The sequence below is a fragment of the Ruditapes philippinarum genome, unplaced genomic scaffold (genome assembly GCF_026571515.1).
Source record: "Ruditapes philippinarum isolate M1 unplaced genomic scaffold, ASM2657151v2 ctg673_1_1_1_1, whole genome shotgun sequence".
In the NCBI taxonomy this organism is placed as follows: domain Eukaryota; kingdom Metazoa; phylum Mollusca; class Bivalvia; order Venerida; family Veneridae; genus Ruditapes; species Ruditapes philippinarum.
In genome coordinates, this window is record NW_026864324.1 from 107,003 (window position 1) to 131,180 (window position 24,178).

General features: G+C 32.3%; 1 protein-coding gene across 5 annotated transcripts in view; it reads right to left on the minus strand.

Moving 5' to 3' along the window:
- Positions 1 to 866: 866 nt before the first annotated feature.
- LOC132725201 (helicase with zinc finger domain 2-like) overlaps positions 867 to 24,178 on the minus strand; it is a 33,106-nt gene continuing 9,794 nt past the window's right edge. For 3 of the 5 annotated variants that reach the window (XM_060710286.1, XM_060710288.1, XM_060710289.1), the window contains 14 exons: positions 22,087 to 22,123; positions 16,261 to 16,382; positions 15,943 to 16,083; positions 15,588 to 15,633; positions 9,581 to 13,100; positions 9,060 to 9,142; positions 8,157 to 8,318; positions 7,790 to 7,927; positions 7,114 to 7,499; positions 6,470 to 6,700; positions 5,637 to 5,861; positions 3,618 to 3,768; positions 3,133 to 3,300; positions 867 to 2,384 (listed from right to left, as the gene is read on the minus strand). In XM_060710286.1, coding sequence (XP_060566269.1) covers positions 2,155 to 2,384; positions 3,133 to 3,300; positions 3,618 to 3,768; positions 5,637 to 5,861; positions 6,470 to 6,700; positions 7,114 to 7,499; positions 7,790 to 7,927; positions 8,157 to 8,318; positions 9,060 to 9,142; positions 9,581 to 13,100; positions 15,588 to 15,633; positions 15,943 to 16,083; positions 16,261 to 16,382; positions 22,087 to 22,123 — 5,640 coding nt within the window. In that variant the 3' untranslated portion in view covers positions 867 to 2,154. The remainder of the gene's footprint in view (positions 2,385 to 3,132; positions 3,301 to 3,617; positions 3,769 to 5,636; positions 5,862 to 6,469; positions 6,701 to 7,113; positions 7,500 to 7,789; positions 7,928 to 8,156; positions 8,319 to 9,059; positions 9,143 to 9,580; positions 13,101 to 15,587; positions 15,634 to 15,942; positions 16,084 to 16,260; positions 16,383 to 22,086; positions 22,124 to 24,178) is intronic. The other 2 variants (XM_060710290.1, XM_060710291.1) reach the window with 2 other exon arrangements.

Here is a 24,178-nt window from a genome sequence, read left to right on the forward strand (position 1 = left end):
TGATTAATTACAAAGAACGAAAAACGTGCATTATTATACTATAATGCACGAAGAATTTAATAATATATATATTTCCATTCTAACACGTCAAAAAAATTGATTATTATATATATGTTTGATAGTTAAATTTGTTTTAGCCTCAAATTTTCGAATAGAAACGTTCTTTAAAGGCTGTTCCAGTGGGTTTAAAAAAACTATCGTTAAATCTTCCTTGTGTAGAAACATTTTGAGAATAACGAATTTTGAAAACGTTAATAAAACTTTGTTTATTTTATTTCACTCTATATTTTCAAGCAAAATGCAAAAAAATAGTGAAATAATTGTGAAATTTAACTCGTTTGCGCTTGATATGATTGTTTTTGCACGTGCTGTTTGGCGCTACATTATGACGTCACTTAAACAACACTTTAAACGTCTGTACAGCGTTAACGATTGAATTAAAGATATTGGTGTTCGGATTCATTTTCTTAGTTAGACCATTTTCTTTCATTCTAGATAGTTTTCACAACAAAATTCGACAAAAAAAGTTTTTTTATTTATCAGATGTTTCAAACAAAATGGTGGCGTCAATATGTCGCTTTGAAAATACACAGGGAGCCTCAGGTAATAAGAACGGCGAGTGCATTGTTGTAGAATAATGCACGCTTCCGGCCTTCTTTGTCTATATAGGAACATTTCTGATAGTGTTAGAATTTATAATTGACAGTATTCCCCGTCAGAAGGGATACCATATAAGCATTTGTCTTTTAATTAATTATTCCTTAATTCTCTTTTATTTCCTCAAAACTAAAATAATTATGCAGTATGCAATTTTTGTAACGTATGAATACAAGAAATAAAAAGTACATTGAACAATTTGTTTATTAGTTTATTTCTTCAAATACATATGCACTGGTTAATTAAAACATACACACTATTTATTGTAGATATCATGATATCATTAATCGAAAAAAACACTCATAAAATGGTTTGTTATGAATGCTATGAATTAATTGATATCAATATTGACTCATATGACCAGCATCAATGACTTTAGAAAGAGGCATATTCAAGCTGATACAAACAGTAATATAAGTAATTCAAAATGTAAAAACCAAGTGCAAATAATGTAAAGCTAAAAAGTTCCTTACTACTTTTAACTCCAGAAAGAACAACCAACAATTTAACTAATGGAAAAACAATTTATATTGCAAAGTTCAATAATGATTTACTATAAAATAGGATCGGAGGATTAAATGACACACATTCTTTATTCCAACAAACTTTATACATGTTATAAATGCACCTCGCTGTATGACCTGTAACACTAAACTAAGTTTTAAAGGCCTGTTTAAAACGAAATATTCTGTGAAAAAAGTCAGGAGTATAAACAATCAGCAATATTTTCTTAAGTAATCAGCGGCAAATTGTTGTCAATAGAACGGAAAAAGTTATGGAATGGAATGTTGCTTAAAAACTAAAAATAACACACAAATATTCAAATATATCTTTGGCCCTAAAGACATTTAAAAAATCCATTTTAGGATATTTTTAAACATTTCAATATAAAAACGGGAAATTACTTTAAGACATCATATGTCAGAGTTTTCACATGTCAGAAAACTGACCCTTTGGGTCTCATCACATAACTCTTGTTTAAAATCTACAGTCTTCAATAGTTTGTCACCATGTTTTGCATCTACATCTTACAAGTCAATTTGTTGCAAAAACAGTCACATTTTTCAACATATGATGAACACAAACAATATAATGTGCATGTACATAAGGTTAATATGGCCATCTATCAATATTTTAATTGCGGAAGACAGGGGAGCAAACAACCATATATAAAAATAATAATATGTCACTCATACATTTGTTAAAAGCTTTTTGTAGACAAATGAAATATCACATATAATTAAATCCAAAGAATCTAACATTCACTACATGAAAATGTATATATCTGTTTCAAAAAATATAACAAAATACATTCAATTTATAGACATTGCAATAATTATGACTTCACTGTATTATGGCATCATGACATTAAGCAATAAATTCCATTCTAGATCTTATTCACATTTACATTCTGCACCAATTTCATAAATATCATTCAAAATGATATAATTGATTTACAAATATTGAAAGTTATTCAGCCAATTATATTGCCAAAAATTATTTCCTTCTACCCTTTCCCTGTTGATGAATTATCTTTCCTTGTGGCCCTTTGTTACTCTTTGTCCCAAATCTCCGTGCATGCTTTTGGATTTCCTCTTTCATAATCTGTTGCCTTGTTTTCTTGAAAGGTGGTGGGAATTTATCTGGAGACAATATACAACCTCTTGCTTCGTAGTAGTCAATAAGATTTTTCCATACTTCATCACAAGAAAGTAGATTTTTGTTTCCTATACGAAAAAATAAAAAATCTCTGAAAGTTTACTTATGTTTCAAGAATCAATGTTCATGAACTTTAAATATAAAATTTCCTTCAGGATATGCTCATCTTTGGGTATTACTCATTTTAATGCAGAAATTGTATGAAATCTAGGGAACTCTTACTGAATATGTCTTATTTCAATTAGAAATATGCGAAAAATATATATCGGAAGCTGTTTTCCCTATTACTGGTCAAATAAATTTGGCCCATTCTTAAAAAGACTGTCAGTTTTTTTACTCACGCTATGTTCATACTTTGTTTATCCTTACTGTAAAGAGCTTAATGCGCCACATATCTTCCCTATGTGCACTTAAAAATGTTTATTTAAAAGAGACTATGTAGCAATTATCTGTAGTTTCATATATCGAATTTGAGGATAATATATCGTTAAAGAATCTCAACAAAAATCTTCACAAAAAAAATCAATACATAGTTTTACGTATATGCTGATATAATATTTGGCTTTATTTAAGGATTCTATTTGATAACATAATATAAAGGTTCTGTGAACCTTACGTCAGGGAAGGTAATTTCAGTCATTGTAATAGAATATCTTTATAAAATGTTGGGAGGCAATATTTCTATTTAATAACAAGCATATTTTTTATCATTGCAATAAAACACAAGAACATTAATTAGGATCTTTATCATTTTCTTTCGGAAAATTATGTTGATACTATAAATAGTTATTGACAATATATATTGGATAAACTCACCTATTATGATCAGTCCCTTTTTGGCTCTGGTTAAGGCAACGTTTACTTGGTTTCTGTCAGTAATAAAACCGAGATTTTGTTTGCACCACCCAAGAGTTGGATGTCGTTCTATCTTATACGACGGTAATGACCTGACGGTACTGAATATTACATAGTCCCATTCTCCACCTACGAAAAAAAAAGAAAGTATTGTCCAGCTTTTAGAATTAAAAGTTACTTTATGTTATGAGTAAAAACAAGTTTAAAGTTCACCTTATCGTAACTATAAAAATAGATTTTGCAGTCCAATTTGGCAACCCAAGTCAAACAATACCAGCGCGTGCTTGCATAATGTTATCCTTTAATGAAGCTTTCCCTCTGTCCAAAGGCAGATTTTATGCAAAGATCCATTTTAAGAATAAGAATGTTTTAACTATTCGCAATATTTACCTTAAAGTAATGCGTGAATGGTAATGATTCTATCAAAACAATTTAAATATACATACCTTGACTCGTCACAACTGTGCTGACATTTACATCAACAAACCCATCCTTCCTCAGCTCTTTTTTTATTTCATGGCATTGCGCATTGTATTGTGAAATAATTTGAACTGACTCTGATGGCACTGTTTTTGTAAAGTAACCATAAACTTTGACCTCAAATAAGAGAAGCAAACTTGTGATAACCATCTTTATTGAGTACTCAAAACATAAAAGTGTTCTTTAAGAAATAAATGGATAAAAATGTGTATGCCATAATTTTAAAGTGCGCACACATTTGTAAGTCTTTTAATATTCAACGATAAATAAATAAATAAATAAATAAATAAAAAATGAATAAATAAATAAATAAATAAATAAATAATAAATAAATAAATAAATAAATAAATAAATAAATAAATAAATAAATAAATAAATAAATAAATAAATAAATAAAACAAAGATAAAAAGCTTTGCCATCATTATATTTTTGTCCATTTAATATAAATTCATATTGTTTAAAGCTTATTAGCTCTAAAAGTGTTCGATTAAACGTTTTGTAAATAATAATGTACAATGATAATTTTGCAAAGTGTAAGTAACAAAGGTATTTATTTATTTGAATTCTAGTGAAGCAAATCTGCTGATGTCGTAATTAAGGCAAGTTTTGCCTGTTATCAGACTAAATTGACATGATAATATAATGTATCTACATAATTCATAGAAGATGTTTATATCTATTTGAATACCAAATGAATGAAGTAAAAAAAATGCAATTTTTATCATTTATGTAAATTTAAATAATCTCCCTAATTTTTACAAATATCATGGTAAACAGTGTTTTATTTTAATATGACAATGCCATAAAGATGACGTCACAATACTAAGTTTATTAAAGAATTAAATATATATCCATTAAATTTACATTCTACAGCATGCCTAGGTTTTCACATTTTGATAGGTACGTGTGATATTCAATGTAGTATATAGGAGCTGCTTATTTCTGTAATCTAAATCTCTGATGAAGGTCAAGCTATGTCTTATCAACTTGAACATCTATCCTAAACAAGTACTGATTTTGCTGCAATGTAGCAATTAAGGATCTCCGCGCACAAAAAACGCTTATTACAGATACCTTACCAAATCATTCCTACACACAAAGTCATTTTCTATTTAGATTAAGTACTATTGTACATTATTCCGGATGTTTTGAAAATCATTTTATTTGCTTAATTATTACTATCGTACGCACTGTCCATGAGAGAGGGGCCAGATATTCAATTTGAAGTTCACATCTAGCTTTATTTAATCAGTGATCAGTATAGTTAAATAAAACACATACATAACACACTGCGTACTACAAAAAATTTGTAATTTCCTTTAGCAGATACAAATGTAAGAAATAAATTACTGAATTTATGTTCATTTTTTGTTTTGTCTTTTATACTGTCTTCCCAGTGAATAAAGCGTGAAATTTGTTTCCCTTCTCATTCATAAATATTGCATGATGTGAATCACCGAAAGGGAAACCAATATATGGCTTTACATAATAGAATTTTTTGTTCCGAATTTATGATTAGCTGTAAATCGAATGGATTAATTGATCAAAATCGGGTCTATGGACAAAACAAAATGCAAACACAGATAGCTCCTCGCCTGTGATAGTTGAGCAATAATATTGGTCTTCAAGACTGTAGATAATCCATTTAAAATGAACTAAGTTATAGCTTCTTATAGCAAAATCAGCAAAAACCATAAAAAATGAAGCAAAATTCAGACATTTGACCTTGAAGATAAAGGTTGTTTATGAATAAAGGTCAGGGTTAGTTTGGTGTATTCGAAGGTCTTGTCTCAAGTGTTGTTGTGGTCAAGTCTAAAGACAATACACCATGAAATACAGAGTAATGATCAATATTGATATCAAAGTTTGCAGAAGTGCGACGGGTACGGGAACACCGAGATGACTTTAACAATAACTCTTTTTTTTTAAACGAGTTTTATTCGCATATACTTGCTCGTGAAAAATGAATTAGTTGAATACTCACAACCTGTTTAACCTCTTCAAAATTACTTCTCGACTGTTCGTTCCCTTCCTCTGTAGAGACAGTTAAAATTTCTTCCTCACCTTCTATGTTGATAAAAACATGAGGATACACAGTTTGATGATCGTGCGGCCAGATTTCTAATTGATCTTTTGCGCAATATCCTCTATAAGTCTTCAAAGCACCATCATAAAATTGTTCAGAAGGAAACTGGCATATTTGAGGATGCTTTGTAAAAAAATAAAGCTGTCATTTTGATAAACGCTAGATTTGTAAAAAATATATTGTTATTAAAATACCAAAAAACAAAAACAAAACAAAAACCACGCATTAAATGTTAATGTGTAAATGTTTACACTTCTTTCGCTTGCTTTAATTAAACATATTCATTTTTTCATATAAATGAAATTACTTTAAAAAGAATTAGATAATTATTTTAAATACTTAATTTCTCTGTACAAAATCAATCCCATGTCTATGACACAGAACGTCTTGGTTTAATAATACAAACAGAAGTTTAAAATAAGTTTCATCTTCCCAAAAGCACGTGATGATGAAATCGAAAATTTATAATGCATTCATGAGGTTGATTTGTCCCCCGGCCACCGTATCTTACAACACGGTACTTCAAAGAAAACATTTTTTCAGTTGAAGGTTTTCGTGAGGCTATGATAGCAAGTAAGCCCAAAGTAGTTTTACAGGCCTTAAAAATGATTTCACAATATATTAAGCGATTCGCTGTAATCATCAGTTGAGTTCATACTTATCGCATCGATATATAACATATATGATCTTATCATCTATTTTGTAGCATAATAAATTACAGTCAAACTTACCATACGATACTGCTCGTTTAGCATAACGAACGAAACATTCGTTGACGAATGTTTGTGCGCATATCTCTCAAACAATGACTTGTCTAGCCCGAGTTCTGCTGCCCTTTTACACATAATGATTGGTCTAAGCTGTTTGTGATCCCCTATAAGGACGACCTGTTCCGGCTTTGTAGCAATGATAGGAACAAGGCAGTGTGGCTCTGGGCACATGCCAGCTTCATCAATAATGATCTTAAAGTGATAATGTAATACTACGACATTGATATGTAGTGATTCTATATTTAAAAAATATCCCAAGTTCTTATCGTTTTTTGCTTTATAATTAACCATTTGTATCGTATAATTAAAATCTTAAATAATTAACCTCTTGATTCTGAACTTCATATGCCAAAGATAAAACATATTTTTTAGATGTTTATATCTTCTCGCAAGATAAACAAAATATTCCCAAAGATAATTGTAAAGTAACACATTTAACATGAAATCATGTAATAATGCTTGTTGTTTTTAACGATATCAAATTATGTATTAGTTTTACCTTATCTTACTATAACATGAATTCAAATGAATGACCCCTTTTATAGCGTGTCTGTAAATTCATTTGATAAAAACATTTTGCAATACAAAAATATATAAAAACTAACCTGAGACACATTTGATGCCTTAATTAGTTTTGGATTGGCACCAACCGCTGTAGTGCAAAGTAAGACATCGTAGTCTTTCATTTCTTCAATAGATGCTCTTGCAATCAGCTTGATATATCGTCTTTCTTTTGCAGGTATTCGTTTCTTATCATTGCGTTCAAATATCGTTTCATATTCTCGGATTTTATCGGCATATTTATTCCCATGTTGTCGGATGAGATTGTGCAGTGAAACAGCTTCCAATGCAGGGTCTGCAGACTGGGTTTTTGCACTTCTCTTTGAGAGAAACCATTTGCCCGGTATTGGGTGTACGTCAGATTCTATTGTTTGACCGTATATACGGACAAATTTTGGTCGATGTTCACCCATCCGAGTTAACATCCACCCTGGTTGTTTAGTACAATAAAATGTCATATAGATTATAATAACTAACAATGCTGATGTACTGCTTCTTTTAAAACCAAAACCTATCTTAAAAAATCTTTATAATCCATATTTGTCTGTTCGATATTAATTAGTACGTCTTTAATTATATTTGATCTGTTCAAGTTTGAAATCATTTATGAGTTGAATAATGAATATATTAACAGTTGATGGCAAACAAAACAATAATAAATTACCTGTCATATTTGAATATTTGTAGGGCATATGCTTTTATGTGTAAAGGTGCACTTACTTGCAACTAAATCCACAGACTTATTTGATGGTCCGCAGAAAAGTACCTGGTTTCTACCAATCTGATCTTGTCGTTTTTCTCTGTTCATTTTTGTAAATAGACATATCAACTTAATAGCTGTTTGGGTTTTTCCAGTTCCTACAATGGTAAGGAAAGAAAAAAATGTTTTAAATGAATAACGATGTCTTTATAATAAGTCAATACCTATGATACACTTAACATTGTATTAAACGTATCTTAATTAAGAAATATGAGCACAAAACTCGTTTCTATTCGAGCAAATATCGGAATCTCCTTTTCTAATATCATACTTCCTTATTGTAAATTAATATACAATAAGTTATCAATTGTTGTGAAGGATCTGTACCTGGTGGCCCTTGTATGAGTGTGAAACGGGATTTTAATGCCTTACAAATCGCATCTGTTTGCATACAATTGTTCTTTGGTAACGGCTTCCAGTCATTTTCGTCTTCGTTTTTAATCACCAGATCTTTATCCATTTTATCTGCTATCTCTATCAACTCATCATCTATAATTAATAAAATTTCAAACCTTGACAAGATGATTTGATGTGAAATTCATGTAAAAAATCATGATAACAATTGAATATATTTTTCTGAAGCAGTTAATAAACTCATGAATATACCGAACCTTTTCTGCGATAAGATAAACATAGGCAGAAACGTATGAGCCTAAATACAAACTTTTGATTTGGCAATTCTGCAGCTGACATGTAGTTTGAACTATCTTCTATATTGAAATTGAAATATTGAATAAGAGTGCACTTAATCTATCTATAAACAAACGTATTTGATTCTACGGAAACTATAAGATTTTAATACTTTACATGGGAACAAACTTCATAAAACGTAGCTGATACATTATAAAGATTCATGAGGGTAATTTAAAACATTATCACTTGTAACTGATAATTTTGAGCATAAGGAATTCATTTTTTATGTTTTCTCCTCCAAAAATCCTTTCATTCGTACATGTTAAATTTAGCACGTTTTCGTGTTTATTTCGTGACAAAATTACTCGGTCTCTCTTTACTTCCTCTTTATCCGAGCTATCAATTAAAGCCGACAATATGAGCCAGAAAATCTCAGTTGTTATTAAAAAGTTGAAGTCAAGTTCAGAAAGTTTTTTTCCATCAAAACATTTCCGTCATAAACACTTTATCCGAATTGATTAATAAGTTTTATGGTAAGAGCTTTTATTAAATTCAACTACCAGACAGACTTTCTTTAATAATATTTTAACTACAAACCTAATTTAGGGATGTGTTTTCTAAGAGCAATATTAGCACAAAGAGAACCATTTTCAAGCTCCTGGATCAAACTTTCTGTTCTCCTGAAATCGAAATGTAAACTTTAAAATACAATTTCTGATGTCAAAGTCAGCTTATGAAAACAAATTACCCAGTATCGAATTTCAAACTCTTATATGGAGTTTAATCTCATTAAATGCTTTCGACAGACGATAAAATTGAGTCGATGATCTATCAAGGATTTGATCACGAGCACATCACTCTTATATCTTGCAACATTCGTCAAGTTTCATTTATCAAGCAACAGATAAGTAAATGTACACGTATACATTTCGGATGAAATGTCATTATAGTTTACTGTAATTCTATGATTTCAAATTCGTATCTGTCATTCGAAAAGTCCCTTAAAGTTTATATCAAACGAGTGCAAATACAATTACTATCTTGAACAAAATAGATCTTATCAAAAATACAAACGTGTTCGACTTCTCAAAAAATGTATATAAGTTTATGTTGTCTACCTATCTACTTCGGATTTCTTTAACACTTCAATGTGAAACCGTGCTTCTTTGTTGAACATAATTGCATCAGTTCTTGCAGAATCATGGAGTGAAAACGTTACTTTATATTTTCCAGTTTTCTGCTGAACGCCAGTTATATTTGCGTGACTTACCCAAAAATATTTTGATTTACACTGTGAATCATTTCTAACTAAACAGTCTTGACTGGATTTTATGCACAACCAGTCATAGGATGGGAATTTGAAATTATTACGGCTTTCGTCCTCAAAACAAAATCCAAAAAATTCAATGTTTCTCATCCTACAGTCATTTTCATCAAGAACAAATGTTCCCGTTCTGTCTTGATTGAAGTCGACTGGGTAATCAAGTAGAGTAAACGACTCTTCATTTCGCAGAACACATTTTGCCGCTTCCATGTTAAGAATAGGGAGCCAGATATGAAGATACGTTTTCACATCTTTGTAACAATCATAAGTAGCTTTCAACGAATATCGTGATAAATATAGTACTGGATCATCTGTGTGTTGAAGACACAATTTAACATTGTTTGTCAAACTGATAAGTGATGCTTTGAGAATTGCTATTCCTTTCTGTTGAGATGGTATCATTTGAATGTCCAGTCGTTGCCCACGACAGAATTTAAGTGCAAATGTCGTACTTGGTTTAAAGACAAGACATTTTCGAGATTCTTTTCCATTTGCCGGATCTGCTTCAATCTCCTTTGCAATTTCTGTTGTTACATCAGTTAAGCCTGTAGAAGGTTCCAATTTTGTATTTTTAATTAGATCATAACAACTCTGATCATCACTTTTGACAGACAGACTTCTTCGAAGTAATTGTACCCATGTAGATAAAGGAACAAAAGAAACAACGGACGCATTTGGATTAAGCTCCTGTGTGCGCTCTTCCAAAGTTGTTCCAATGACCGGATGAAAATCATATAAACGTTTCCTCAAAACTACTTTTACACTGTCTGAGTTAGTATTATAATCTGGAATCGTGACCGGCTTCTCTATAATATCCAATAGATTAAATTGAATTTCTTTTTGGATGAAAACAGGTTCTTTGAGAGAAGGTGTGCTTACAGTTATTTCTCTGTCAGTGCACTTGGTAACATAGCACGTGAACACTCGAGGACATTTGCCAATGTCGGTCGCTAGTTTGATAGTTTTACAACTTTTCTCATAATCTTTCACTTTTTTACTGACCATGTTTGCATGCTGACAAATTTCGACCAATTCATCTTGTAAATATGGACAGTTTTTATCAGTGATTAATGTTGCATGAACCATCCGATGTACAACTAGATCAATATATCTCCTAATCGGCGATGTAAATGTCGTGTATGGCCAAATATCTAAACCATAATGTGTTTCCTCATTTCTTTTGAGGCGTCCTGAACATCTGTACACTCCAGTTTCCTGTATTGCAATCCAATTTTGGTAAATAAGATATTGAATAGGATGTAGATCGTCTTTCCTTAAATAGTTTGTAGTATGTTTATCATTGGTCAGCATAGCTTTCCAGATGTGTTTAAAAACCATCACATGTTTTTCACGCGATTCAACGTTGGAAAGGAAACTTGGTATTCTCGTTCCGATTCGCTTATCTTGTAATCTGCATACAATGTCGATATGACTTTCATTGGCGTCAAGAAATTCTTTAATATCTTCCTCTGATGGAGGACGATGACAACGTAGCGGTATACAATTTCTATTTTTTGACTTTAACAACTTTTCTGCTATTGTTCTATTCGCTAAGATCATGAACTCTTCAACTAAATTATGAGCTTGAAATGTTCCGATGTCATCGTTTGCAAGTGGCGATTCTTCAAAGTATGTTTCTAAAGCAAAACTTGCATTTTTTAATCGTCTTTTTCGAAGTGTTTTTGAAATTTTATATAAAATTTGAATCTGGTCATTACATTTATCAACGCCACGTGTTTCCTTTGAAGAAATGATATCTTGAGCCTCTCTATAGGTAAACCTTTTTTTAGACTTGATAAATGTTTTACTAACATCTGAATGTTCTATTTCAAAACTTTCTTTATCGATTTGAAAGAAAATTGACAGTGTTTTACGTAGTTTATTTGGGAGAAGACTGAACATGCTTTTGCTAAGCGGTTCAGGGAGCATACATCTAGCATTTTGAATATTTGAGTAAAATGTTTGTGACCTCTGTTTTGCTTCCAAATCGATTCCTGAATTTTTAGATACGTATGATGATACATCTGAAATGTGCACCCCGACCCTATAGTGATGTCCAGAATCTTCTACACTTAGTGCATCATCTAAGTCTTCTGTACCTGGCGGATCAATTGTGAAGGTCCATAAGTTACATAAGTTTGTTCTATCTTCTAAATTTTCTTCTGTTGTCTCAGCTTTCGTGTGTTGTAGGAGACGGTCAACTTCATCCACCGTTGATTGTTGGTACAAGGAGGGAACTTCATGAGTAATGTTGGTTATCAACAGGTCCTGCTCTACGCTTTGTCCAGTCGGAAGTATTCCTATAATTGCACCCCTTGGGTAGACGTGACGTGGACTCCAGTTGATATACACTGCAACAAAAATACTATAATTTATGTCCTCTTGTTGTAGATTTACTATTTTTGAAAAGCTTAATGTGCCATTTTTCTTGTCATAATTGTAAAGCTCAACTTTATATCTTTTATCAGATTCCTTTTTGAATTGCCTGGAGATCTCTCTATCCAAAACATGAAGTTTTGGGATAGTTTTGCAAACTGGTCGTACTAAGTTGAATTTTTCTTCATCTAGCGTACAAGCAAATATTTTTTGTTTCACATTGTCATGCTTCATTATGTCAAATATACCGATAACTTTTCCAAACCTCTTATCTGGATTCTTTTTGTCATCGATTAGCTCAACAACAACTTCATCTCCTTTAAATGTTTGTCCGATTTTTCCTCTACCTTGTATTTTGATAGGAATACTGCAGTTCGTTGTGGCTATAGGAAAAAAAGTTGCATCATGCGGCCCATCAATCTGTATTGTTCCTCTGACATATTTGTTTTCATCAGTCAAAAGATTTTCAAGATCAGGTTTTGGTAGCATGCTTTCATACACCTGCCTTCGCTTTAACACATCTGGATGTCTATCCTCAAATTTACGAAGAAAAGACGGATCGAGATTTATAACCATATCTAGTAGACCTTCTTCTTTAGCCTTAGTTCTTCCATCGTGTTTAGATTTGCTTCTTTCATAATAAGACGTTTCTTCTTTATCATCACACATACTTTCGGTCGAGAAATTCTGATCTGATGAGGAACTACACGAGCCATCTAATGGTGACAGTTGTGAACATATAGCGGAAACTTTGTCCGTCACACTTTCAAAAACATACTTTTCTTCATCACTTTCAAAATTATTATTTTTGACTTCATCTTTGTTTTGAGAGGTGGATTGTTTATAAATGATAGTTGTTTCTTGTGGCAAATTTTTTGAAGAATTTGATGTTTGGCTATGATTACATTTTTGTTTTTCGTGCTGTTTTGCTCTGTTTGCTAAAAGATAAAACAATTGAGTTTATTTAATTTTGAAAAACGGTAAGCTATATTTGATTAACATGCACCGTTTAGTAAATGTTTTAATTATAATATTGCTTTTCATTTCATTCATCCTATGAGTACTAATAATATTTTATACATTTGTTTGGCACAATTTAACATAATATTATTCATTGTTGGTAAATTAACAACCGAAAACAATACATATTCTAAATAAGAACCACCATCGAGCGGAATCACGCAAAATAGTGCAGCCTGACAAGGAATCCAACCTGGGATCCTCGGAATACTGTTCTCTTACAAAGTGAAAGTTCTAAACCGTGAGAGTCCAAACGGCAGTTTTAATTTAAATTTAATTTGACCTTGACGGCCCATGACATTGATGTCGTTTTCTCAAAGTATGAATGTAATATACAAATAAATTATTTAACGAAAATTCAAAAGGTTTTCATTAATTAATATTAATTAAATTAAAGATCGTTTAAATCTCAATATAAAAATGTAATAATTCAACATATCCTGTTATCATCAAGTATCATTTTGTCCAAGTATAAGTCAACTTCGTAAAGAAATTATAGATAGTTATTATGTATGTTAGTTCAAAAACATGAACTTGAAATTGAAGTTGACGGCCAATGTCATTTTATGGACAAAGTCAATGTCATATCAAAATTATTCAACATGTCTGTGGTGTCATGTGTGTCGTTTTGTCTAAAATAGAGAAATATGGAATCCCGAAAGAACGTCCGAAACAACAAAATTGAAAATGTTGCTGGCTCGGTTTGATTGAGCCTGTACATGGACGGAACAGAAAAGTGCAAGTTACACAACACGCCCCCTAGCACCAGCTTAAGTAGAATTTAACATTTAAGCATGAAAACTGTGAAATTTTGAATTTAAAAACATCCGCAGATGTGTTCATACGGAGATCATCATGGAACGTTCACTGATATACTTTCGTGCCATTCTATGAAAAGCGGCGTATGTTCCCCAAGTAAAAGAATGCGTGTGCCCTAAACGAGAAAACAATGGGCGGAACTAAACAAAATTGAATATTGGGTTATGAAGCCTGCATTTCACAGATTAGACGTCAAAGACAAATTAAAAAAAAAACAACAGGCAACATACCCTAAGGCTGATGCAACACTATTCATTTAGGATTATTGGAACAACCCATCTAGAAAAAGATCAACTAGAAAGAACTTAATACACCATAAACACGCACACGTAAAACTTAGGTCGTACTGAACGATTTTCAAGGATCAAAAATATGACATCTTTGAAGTATGAATCAAATCTATTGATAAATAACAAATTTTTGGCCAGTGTTAGCAAAGTTCAACATTTAAAGTTTAACAAATTTTAGCGACATTCATGAATTCGAACCTGATGGTCAAGGTCATGTGAAGGTAATGATTGTATAACTAAATGTGTCAATGTAAGAGTTGAATTGTTCTTCAAGTACGAATAAAATCCGTAAATAAATAAAACATGTTTTGCTTTATAAGCAAAAAATATAATTTGAGCATGCCAATCAATGTCCTTTTGAAATTCAAGCTCATTTTTTCAATATGTCGATTTGGCCTCATGCTGTTTTTGCCAATTAAGAATCTTAATCTGCTAAAAAATCAAAGTTAAAGCCAATTTAAGAAAAAATGTAAAATTGTAAAAACCTTGAATGTCAAGATCAAATTGGGGTAAATGTTAATTTTATCCTTCTGTTTTGAAGTACATGTCATTCGGGTTGTTGTGATCGAGCATGAAACAAATCCGTTCATTAATTACAAATGCATATTCAATAATAATAAAAATAATCGGTGAAACACAATCTGTAGCCTTCAATAGCAAGGTCATTAAGGAGCCAAAGTCAGGTTCAATTGACTCTATCTAATGGACTTGCCCTGAAGATTATAGTGTCCAGGTATAAAGTCAAGATATTGTTTTCCATTCTAACAAAGTTTTCCAAGTTATCAACGAAAAATCAAAGTTCAAACATTTGACCATGAATATCAATGTCATTTATGAGTTAAGGTCAAGCTCAATTAAGTCAACTTGAAGGTGTTGCGGGGGCCTCATTAAGGCAATTAATTGAGAATCAGTTGTATTTATTAGTATTTTTCTTACCCGACAATTTAGTTTTGAACATTTGGTTTCATTAAATCACGTTCGGAGAAGTTGTGACAGGTTCAAATACAATACAAAGAAGTACAATACGTAATAAATATATTTTTATCAAGAAAAAAAATAATAATAAAGAAAAATCTGAACAAAGAACTAAAAATGTTTCGAAGATGAGTAGTACATATTTCATTGAAATCAAATACGCAAGGATCATTAATGTTTATTCAGCACTAAACTCTAAATCACCACGGTTAGCTACATATGACAAATGAAAATGACTCTATGTTGTTGAAATTTTTTTGGATATAAACCTCTCTCTTCGCTGGTGAGGATCTGATGTTAATAATTTTTGAAAATACTTACGCCTCCTTCTTCGACTTGTTTTCTCCTTTCCATTTTGAATTTTGTCCTGTAATTGATTCAAAATCAAATAATGATCACTGGCGTATGTAACTGATTTTGTTTTGGATTTCTTTTCTTTTCACTTTTCATATAAGCACATAAAGTCAAAAATATAATGTATAAAAGCTAATAAATGTTAAGAACGACTGTCAGTATACTATTTACATATGATCTAACTTCGATATTTGAGAAGAAATTCGTGCAAAAATAAAAATAAAAACAGTTGTATTCTTTTCGTTATTTTGGAATTGTAAATAATCTCTCTAAGATGACTAAGTGATAATGAAAGATATTTGCAGACTAATAGGTTAAATACCTCTTTTTTTGGCTGATGATCTGTCTGTGTAATGCATGGTCCAGCATTAGAGATCGTTATCAATTGAGTTGATACCGACGTTTTTAAGTTTATCTCGTGTTGGAGTTTCTGAAGTCGCTTAACTGTCATTCCGTTTCTTGTCTTTGTGATAAATAAATAATATCATTTAATGTTAATCAACCTTTGAAATCTTTGATTGCAAAGAACATATCGAAACTGCCAAAATATACACTTCTAAATTTCGAGTTGATTATAAGAAAGAAATAATAATTATTTAATAAAAAAATGTCAACTAATTATCTGGATCAAAACATTTACCTCGCAACAATTAATTGCCAATTGGCAATATTTTGAAGCCGATTTGAAACTCTGAGTTGCTAACAGCGATTTTGCAAATATTTCCAACGCATCAATATCTTCACAGTCGGTATGATCAAGAACTATGAAACATATATAACGGAATTTCATGATCAGAGAATAGAAAGAGTGATTGTTTCAATTTTTAGTCAAATGAATCACAAACTCAATTACAGAATCCGGGGTTAGTGATAATAGCTGCGTTCTTAAAACATAACTATAGTTTCTACTATGCCTTGACCTAATTCAATGTAATAAAAACGTAATGGATTAACACATGTAGCATATATCAAAGTATTTAAAGCAATACAAAAGTCCTATACAGGTGAGAACGCCACAATAATTAACCAGCGGCATTCTGAATGGTCAGTGCCTTTCAATTATGCCATTGGAAGACATAAATGATCTCACCAGTCTATGATATAAGTAAAGGTTATACTTTATTTTTCAAATTGTCAAATATTTCAAAATATTTTTTTTTAATTCCAATATTACTCATTTCCGTAAATAAAGAAAAAAGTTATTATTTTTTAAAAAAGACTATTCTGTTAAATTTAATGAATTGACATATTAAGTCATACTATGTTATTTTAAGGTCAATGTTGGTTTTGTCTAATGTGTTCTTTTGTCCAAATATAAATCATGTCTGTAAAAAAAATATGTTATTACAAAAATCGTTCATCACGACATCATTGTTTTGTTTGTGATATGTTTAGTTCTAACTATTTGGCCTTTTCTAGTTGGGTGGTTTCAATATTCCTACTTGAGTAATGTTGATTCACCCTTAGGAAATGTTGCCTGCTTTATAACTTTGTCTTTTGATGTAGTATATGTGATATGCAAGCTTCAGAACTTCTGATCACCTTTCTAAATTCTATTTCTTTAGTTCCGCCCCTTGTTTTCTCGTTTAGAGCACTTGCTTTCTATTTCATGAGGACCATACGCCTCCTTTCATGGAATAGGACGAAAGTTTTGCATTGAAGGTTCGATGATAACCGCCGTATGGACACATCTGCGGATGTTTCTAAATTCAAAATTCACAGTTGTTCAATTCTGCTGAAGCCGGTGCTAGGGGGCGTGGACAGTAGCTTGCACTTTCCAGTACCGTTCATGAATAGGCTCAATCAAACCTATCCTGCAACATTTTTTAATTTTGTCGCTTTGGACTTTGTAAACGAATTCTTATTTCCTCTATTTTATCGTCACATCTTGTTTGTGACGTGTGAAGACATTCAATCAAAGATGGTATATTTCCGATCCTTTAAGATCTTTCAGCACTACATTTTTGTTGCGTTTGTGGTATTTTTAACTCTAACTATTTGGCCTTTTTCTGGTTGGGTGGTTCCAATATTCCTACATGAATAATGTTGATTCACCCTATTATGATATGTTGCCTGCCTTTTAACTTTGTGTTTTGGCGTCATATCTGTGATTTGCAGATGTCATAACCTTTGATCCCCTTTCGAAATTCCATTTTGTTTAGTTCCGTCCATTGTTTTCACGTTTGAGCACATGCTTTCTATTAGTTAGGGACCAGACGCGCTTTTAATGGAATAGCACGAAAGTGTTGCATTGAAGGTTCCATGAAAACCGCCGTATGAAAACGTCTACGGATGTTTCTAAAAAAAAATTTCAAGTTTAAATGTTCAATTCCGCTTAAGCATGAGCTAGCTCAAACAAACCGAGCCTAAATTTATAATCAATTATTTCGTTTTGGATTTTATATCAGGGATTCTTATTTTCTCTATTTTGTCACTTGTCTTTTTGTACCCATGTATAAATTATATTTGCAAACAAATACATATTAAGTACTTCTTTTTTGGATCTTCATATTACTATCAAAAACAAATTTATTCACACGAAAATCTATAATAAAAGAGAATACTTTAAATTTGGTATAGTAAATTATCCACATTTGGATGGAGACGTACCGCATGCAACATCTAACGGGGTTTATATATCTCATTTAATTAGATTCGTTAGAGCTTGTAGCAACGTTAAGGATCTTTACGAGCAAAATATTTTCATTACTAGCAAGCTACTCAATAATATAAATCACGTAAATATTTTACAAAATTTTACAATCGTAATTTTATACGTTTTATTAAAAGAGGTTATGACCCAACTATTTTAAGACAAACTGCATGCTTAGTGTTCAATCCTTTTACAGTTGGACACTACGCTTTCCTCTTTTGATAACATCTGACGGACCAAGTAGGAGACTCTATGATGGACAGTTTTTTTAGCCCTTTTGGACTGAATTGCCTTAATGTTCGTCTTCTGTCTTGCTTCGTCGGGCCCTTGTAGGTGATTTTCTTGTTGTTCTGTCATCCTTTAAGACATCGAGTACTTTTGTTATGGTCATTGGGTTTCCTTTTTGGTTCTACATGATCATTGTGGTGTTTTACTTATTTCACCTTTTGTAACCAGAACAACTGTTAGAATTTCACTTTGCGGCGATTAATTTTATTTACACTGTCTCGTTTATAGGAACATGGTGGGGCTAAGAGTGAGGTTTGGTGCACCATTAACCGGTTACAACTCCCCAGCAGTACTTATGCTGCTGACCGTTCTAAGGCGGCACCCCTCTGTGTTCCTCAGATGTATGTGCTTTTTTTATACTGTTTTGGTGATACTTTTGTTTGTGTCCCTTGTTTTCTCGTCTTTTGTTTGTGCCCCTAGTTTTATTTCTTTAATTTAACCCCCCCCGCTTCACGAATTTCCTATCCCCTCCCCCTGTGTCCTTTTACTTTATGGGCCTATTATTCATTCATTTGTTTTCTTTGATTTCCTTATTAGTTACAAATTATTTCTTCTTTTATATCATTTTAGTGATTAACTGTCCGTACTCTGCCTTGTGCACTGTCCTTTTTTTGTTTGGGGTCCTCCTGGGCTTCTTGCCACTGGTTCTTGTTTCTAGGTCGTGTGGGATAGCGTTCATTGAGCGCCGCCTTTCGTTGTTGAACTTGTTTATCATATTTTATGACAATTTTAGAAAATATAAATTATTAGACATTGACGGACAACGCCAATTAAAGATCAAGGTCACTTTTGAATTATTTAACATCTGGGTTTTGTCATAAGGATTATTTTGTCTAAGTATTAATCATATCGTAAAGATATTACAAAGTAATGACAATCTGAGTAAAATTCAATTACTTTTTTAGCTCACCTGAGCATATGCTCAAGGTGAGCTATTAGGACCACTCTTCGTCCGTCGTCGTGTCGTCCGTCGTACGTCGTCCGTTGTCCGTTCACACTTTTAAAACGACATCTCCTCTGAAACCATAAGGCAGATCATAATGAAACTTCACAGGGATGTTCCTTGTGTGAAGCCTTTACAAAGTTGTTCAAAGAATTCCATTCCATGCAGAACTCTGGTTGCCATGGCAACCGAAAGAAAAAACGTTAAATATCTTCTTTAAAAAAACCCAAAGAGCCAAAGAGCTAGTGAGTGTCTACCAAGTTTGTTCAAATAAAAGCCCTGGGGTCAAAATTGGCCCCGCCCCAGGGGGTCATTGATTTTCCCTATATGCATATAGTAAAAACTTAAAAAATCTTCTTTTAAAGAACCCATAGAGCTAGAGGTAAGATATTTAGCATGAAACATCTTCTAATAAGTGTCTACCAAGTTTGTTCAAATAAAAGCCCTGGGGTCAAAATTGGCCCCGCCCCGGGGGTCATTGATTTTCCTTATGTGTGTATAGCAAAAACTTAAAAAATCTTCTTTGAAAAAACCCAAATAGCTAGAGTTTACATATTTAGCATGAAACATCTTCTAGTGAGTGTCTACAAAGTTTGTTCAAATAAAAGCCCTGGGGTCAAAATTGGCCCCGCCCCGGGGGTCATTGATTTTCATTATATGTGTATGGCAAAAACTTAAAAATCTTCTTTTAAAAAACCCAAATAGCTAGAGTTTAGATATTAAGCATGAAACATCTTCTAGTAAGTGTTTACAAAGTTTGTTCAAATAAAAGCCCTGGGGTTAAAACTGGCCCCGCCCCAGAGGTGTCGTTGTTTTTAACTATATGTGTATAGTAAAAACTTAAAAAAGCTTCTTTTAAAAAACCCAATGAGCTAGAGGTTAGATTGTTAAGCACGAAACATCTTCTTGTGGGTGTCTACCAAGTTTGTTCAAATAAAAGCCCTTGGGTTAAAATTGGCCCTGCCAAAGGGGGGGGGGAGGTCATTGTTTTTCATTATATGTGTGTAGTAAAAACTTAACATCATGAAACATCTTCTAATGGGTGTCTTCCAAGTTTGTTCAAATAAAAGCCCTGGTGTTTAAACTGGCCCCGCTCCGGGGGCCTATATACAGGTGAGCGACCTCAGGGCCATCATGGCCCTCTTGTTTATTTAGGGAAGAGTCATTTTTGAAATATTCAACATTTACAGTTTTATTGTTCCTTGTTTTCTGTCCCAGAATAAATTAAATCAATAATTATGGCCAATTGTAGCAAATACATTAATTTGACCTATAGTCAATCAGTGTCAATGTCAAAATCTTGATTAAATCTTTAATGCTTTGTCCTAAGGCTGTGTGCCCAAGTCTGAAGACAATTAATTCATTTCTATTATCTTGCCCAAAGGGTTGTTGCGTCCAAATAAAAAAGACAATCTTTAAAGAATAGAAAAGAAATGAATAATGTTTAAAGTTTATGGACGGCAACGGCAATGGCAACGGGAAAGGAAGACATGATTGTATCAATAGATCGATTTTACATAGAAAAGGTCGAGTTAAAAAAGAAGTGCATATGAACGATTCAAGTTCGAATGCGTATGAATATAATAACAAAGGCCGATACATGTATGCCAGAGTGCTAAATTACAACGAATTTGAACGATAAACTGTTTATTATTATTCTACATGTATAATGCCAGAAAAATTAATATATAATGCTAATATCAAAGAGAATGGTTAATAATATGTTGACCAACATTGAAAGTAGAAGTAATTTTCCAGATGTCATTAGTTTACTGAAATCCTATCTGACACCATTTAACATGTAAGCTTTTCTTCTATGATGTTCATATATCGAGTAATAATGCACTTGCCTGTCCTATCTGTTTGATACAGAAATAGTGCGAAGTCTTTAAGAATGCTTTATGTTGCCATATTAAAGTATATTTATTGCCATAGCAATAATAATTTTCACAATAGGAAAACAATAAACGTGCATTATCTCCAAACTGCCGTTTATTCATACTTAAAGACTCATACAAATAATTTTTGTACTTTTTGAATTACAACGGGGTCCTTTTTTGTGGACCGACGGGCAGTGTGACGAACATACGGACCAGCGGACGGAGGGAAAACATACAGATCCCTCTGGTAAAACCGGTAAGATACTTAAAGTAAAAAAAGAAACTCTATCAGTGTAAATGAAACTGACATATGCGCACTATATTCCAATGATTTTTCTCTTTACATTATTTTAACTAAAGTTCTTAAAAGCAACGAACCATTATCATTCTTTAAATACGTTGTTTTTTTTATAATATATGAAATCTGGAAAAGAGCGATCACTGGAAAGCGATGAAAAACATGTTTGAACATTGCAGAGTCGTTTTGATTAATTCTGTTATTGAGAGATAACGATATGTGCATCATCTATCACGGTCCTATAGCTTGCACCAGCTTAAGCGGTATTCAGTCTTTAATTTCTTGAAATAGTGAAATTAATGATCCCGAAGTACTAGAATTTGAACAAAACACGTCAATATCTTTAAAGAAAAATAGAATTTAATCAAAATGATTATTTAAAGAACATTGCATGAAAAACTTACCAAACTTGCAAAACACTCTTGTATTGTCATGGTCATTCTTGAAAAAATGCAAAAGAAAACACTTTTATGTCATACCGATCGTCTTTGAATTTCCTTAACCAGTATCGTATCTAAACTTAAATATTTGTATAAAATAGGCGATGCTTTACATTTTGTATGTTAGATCAAGTCTACTTAAGATATTACAATCGACATTTAAATTATAAAACAAAGGCGATCAGTGATCACATGTATTGCCTGATGTATATCTCCAGTTAAGCAGCTGTATCGAAGAGTGATAGACCAGACCCCATGTGTCGCGGCTACTTTGCAGCAGTTGCGGCTACTGTGACTCAGCAGACACATAAATTTTACCATGCCATAACGCTGGCCATATCTCAGCCAAAGAGGAAACACCACCAGGGGGAAACCATGCTCGGTTGTTTCTTACTTCTAACATTAAACACATTGAAGAAAGAATTTTGCAGATAAGAATACTCCTAGACAACTCTCTTAAACAAATCATAATTAAAATAATTCCGCATTTGACCTTGACTGTCAAAGTTACATTTAAATTCCCATCATTTCTAATAAGTGTTCTTTTGTCTCCAAATGAATCAAATCTTTAAAGAAAACAACAAAGTTATTACAATATAAGTAAATTTCAATAATCTGACCTAGAAGCTCAATTATAGGTTAAAATCATATCAGAAAAATTGAACGTGTTTTGTCCAAGTATAACTCAAATTTTTGAATTAATAACGAAGTAATGACAACTCAAGCAAATGTCAATAATTTGACCATGACTTTCGAGGTCAAGTTAAGGATATGAACATACCAGAATAATTCAACATGTCGGTTTTGTCATAAGAGTTCTTCTGTTCAGTATAATCAAATCTGTACATAAATAACAAAGTTATAACAACCTTTGCTAAATTCAATATTTGACTAGTCAATGTCATGTAAAGGTCTAGGTCATATCTAAATTAGTTTTGTAACAAGTGTTCTTTTGCCCAAGTATAAATGAAATCCATATATAAATGACAAAAATACAGCCAATTGTTTCAAAATTACTAATTTGACCTTCAGTGAGAAGGTCAATGACAAAAACAATGAAAACTTTTTTTGTCCTGTTCCACAAATCTATAACTTACAAAGTTGTACTAAATCATAAAAAAAGAAATCCTGTTATGTTACAATAATTTTACCTTTAAGGTCAAGGTAATTAAGGGGCGTCCGTGGCCGAGCGGTTAAGGTCGTTGACTTCAAACCACTTGCCCCTCACCGCTGTGGGTTCGAATCCCGACAGGGACTTTGGATTCTTTCATGTGAGGAAGCTATCCAGCTAGCTTACGGAAAGTCGGTGGTTCTACTCAGGTGCCCGTTCGTGCCTGAAATAATGCATGGAAGGGCACCTGAGGTCTTCCTCCACCAGTAAAGCTGGAACGTCGCGATATGACCTATACTGTGTCGATGTGACGTAAACCCAAAACAAACAAACAAACAAGATAATTAACAATCAAGGCCTAATTTGGTGTGATTCAATTTAAGACACGAGTTCTTAAGTTAGATATTCCAAAGTATGAAGACATTCCATTAAAAAATAACAATATTTTTACCAGTCATAGTAAGGATAAAAAACAAACAATTTGACCTTCAAGATCAATGTCATTGATAAGTAAAGATCAAAATCAGTTTAATACATAAATGTCGTGTTCGTAAGAATTATAACGTGTAAGTTTGAATACAATTAATTCATAAATAACAAATGTATAGCCAATTATAGGAAATACAAGCAAAGTACAATTTTTGGACTTTCAAAGTTAAGGTCATTGATAAGTGAAAGTCATCAACTATTAAGTGTTCATGAAGGCCTAAAGGGTTAATATGTCCAAGTTTGAAGACGATCCATTCATAAAAATCAAAGTTATAGCCAATTATTGCTGAAGTCAAGCAACATTCAAATATTTGTTAAAGGTCAATGTAATTTTTGAGTGAAGTTCAATGTCTATCTAGTCAACGTGAAGGTCTTGTCCAAATGGCTGCTGTGTCTAAGTATAAAGGCATTTCATTATGAACAAGTTCTATGTATTCGTCAAAAAAGGGCAACAGC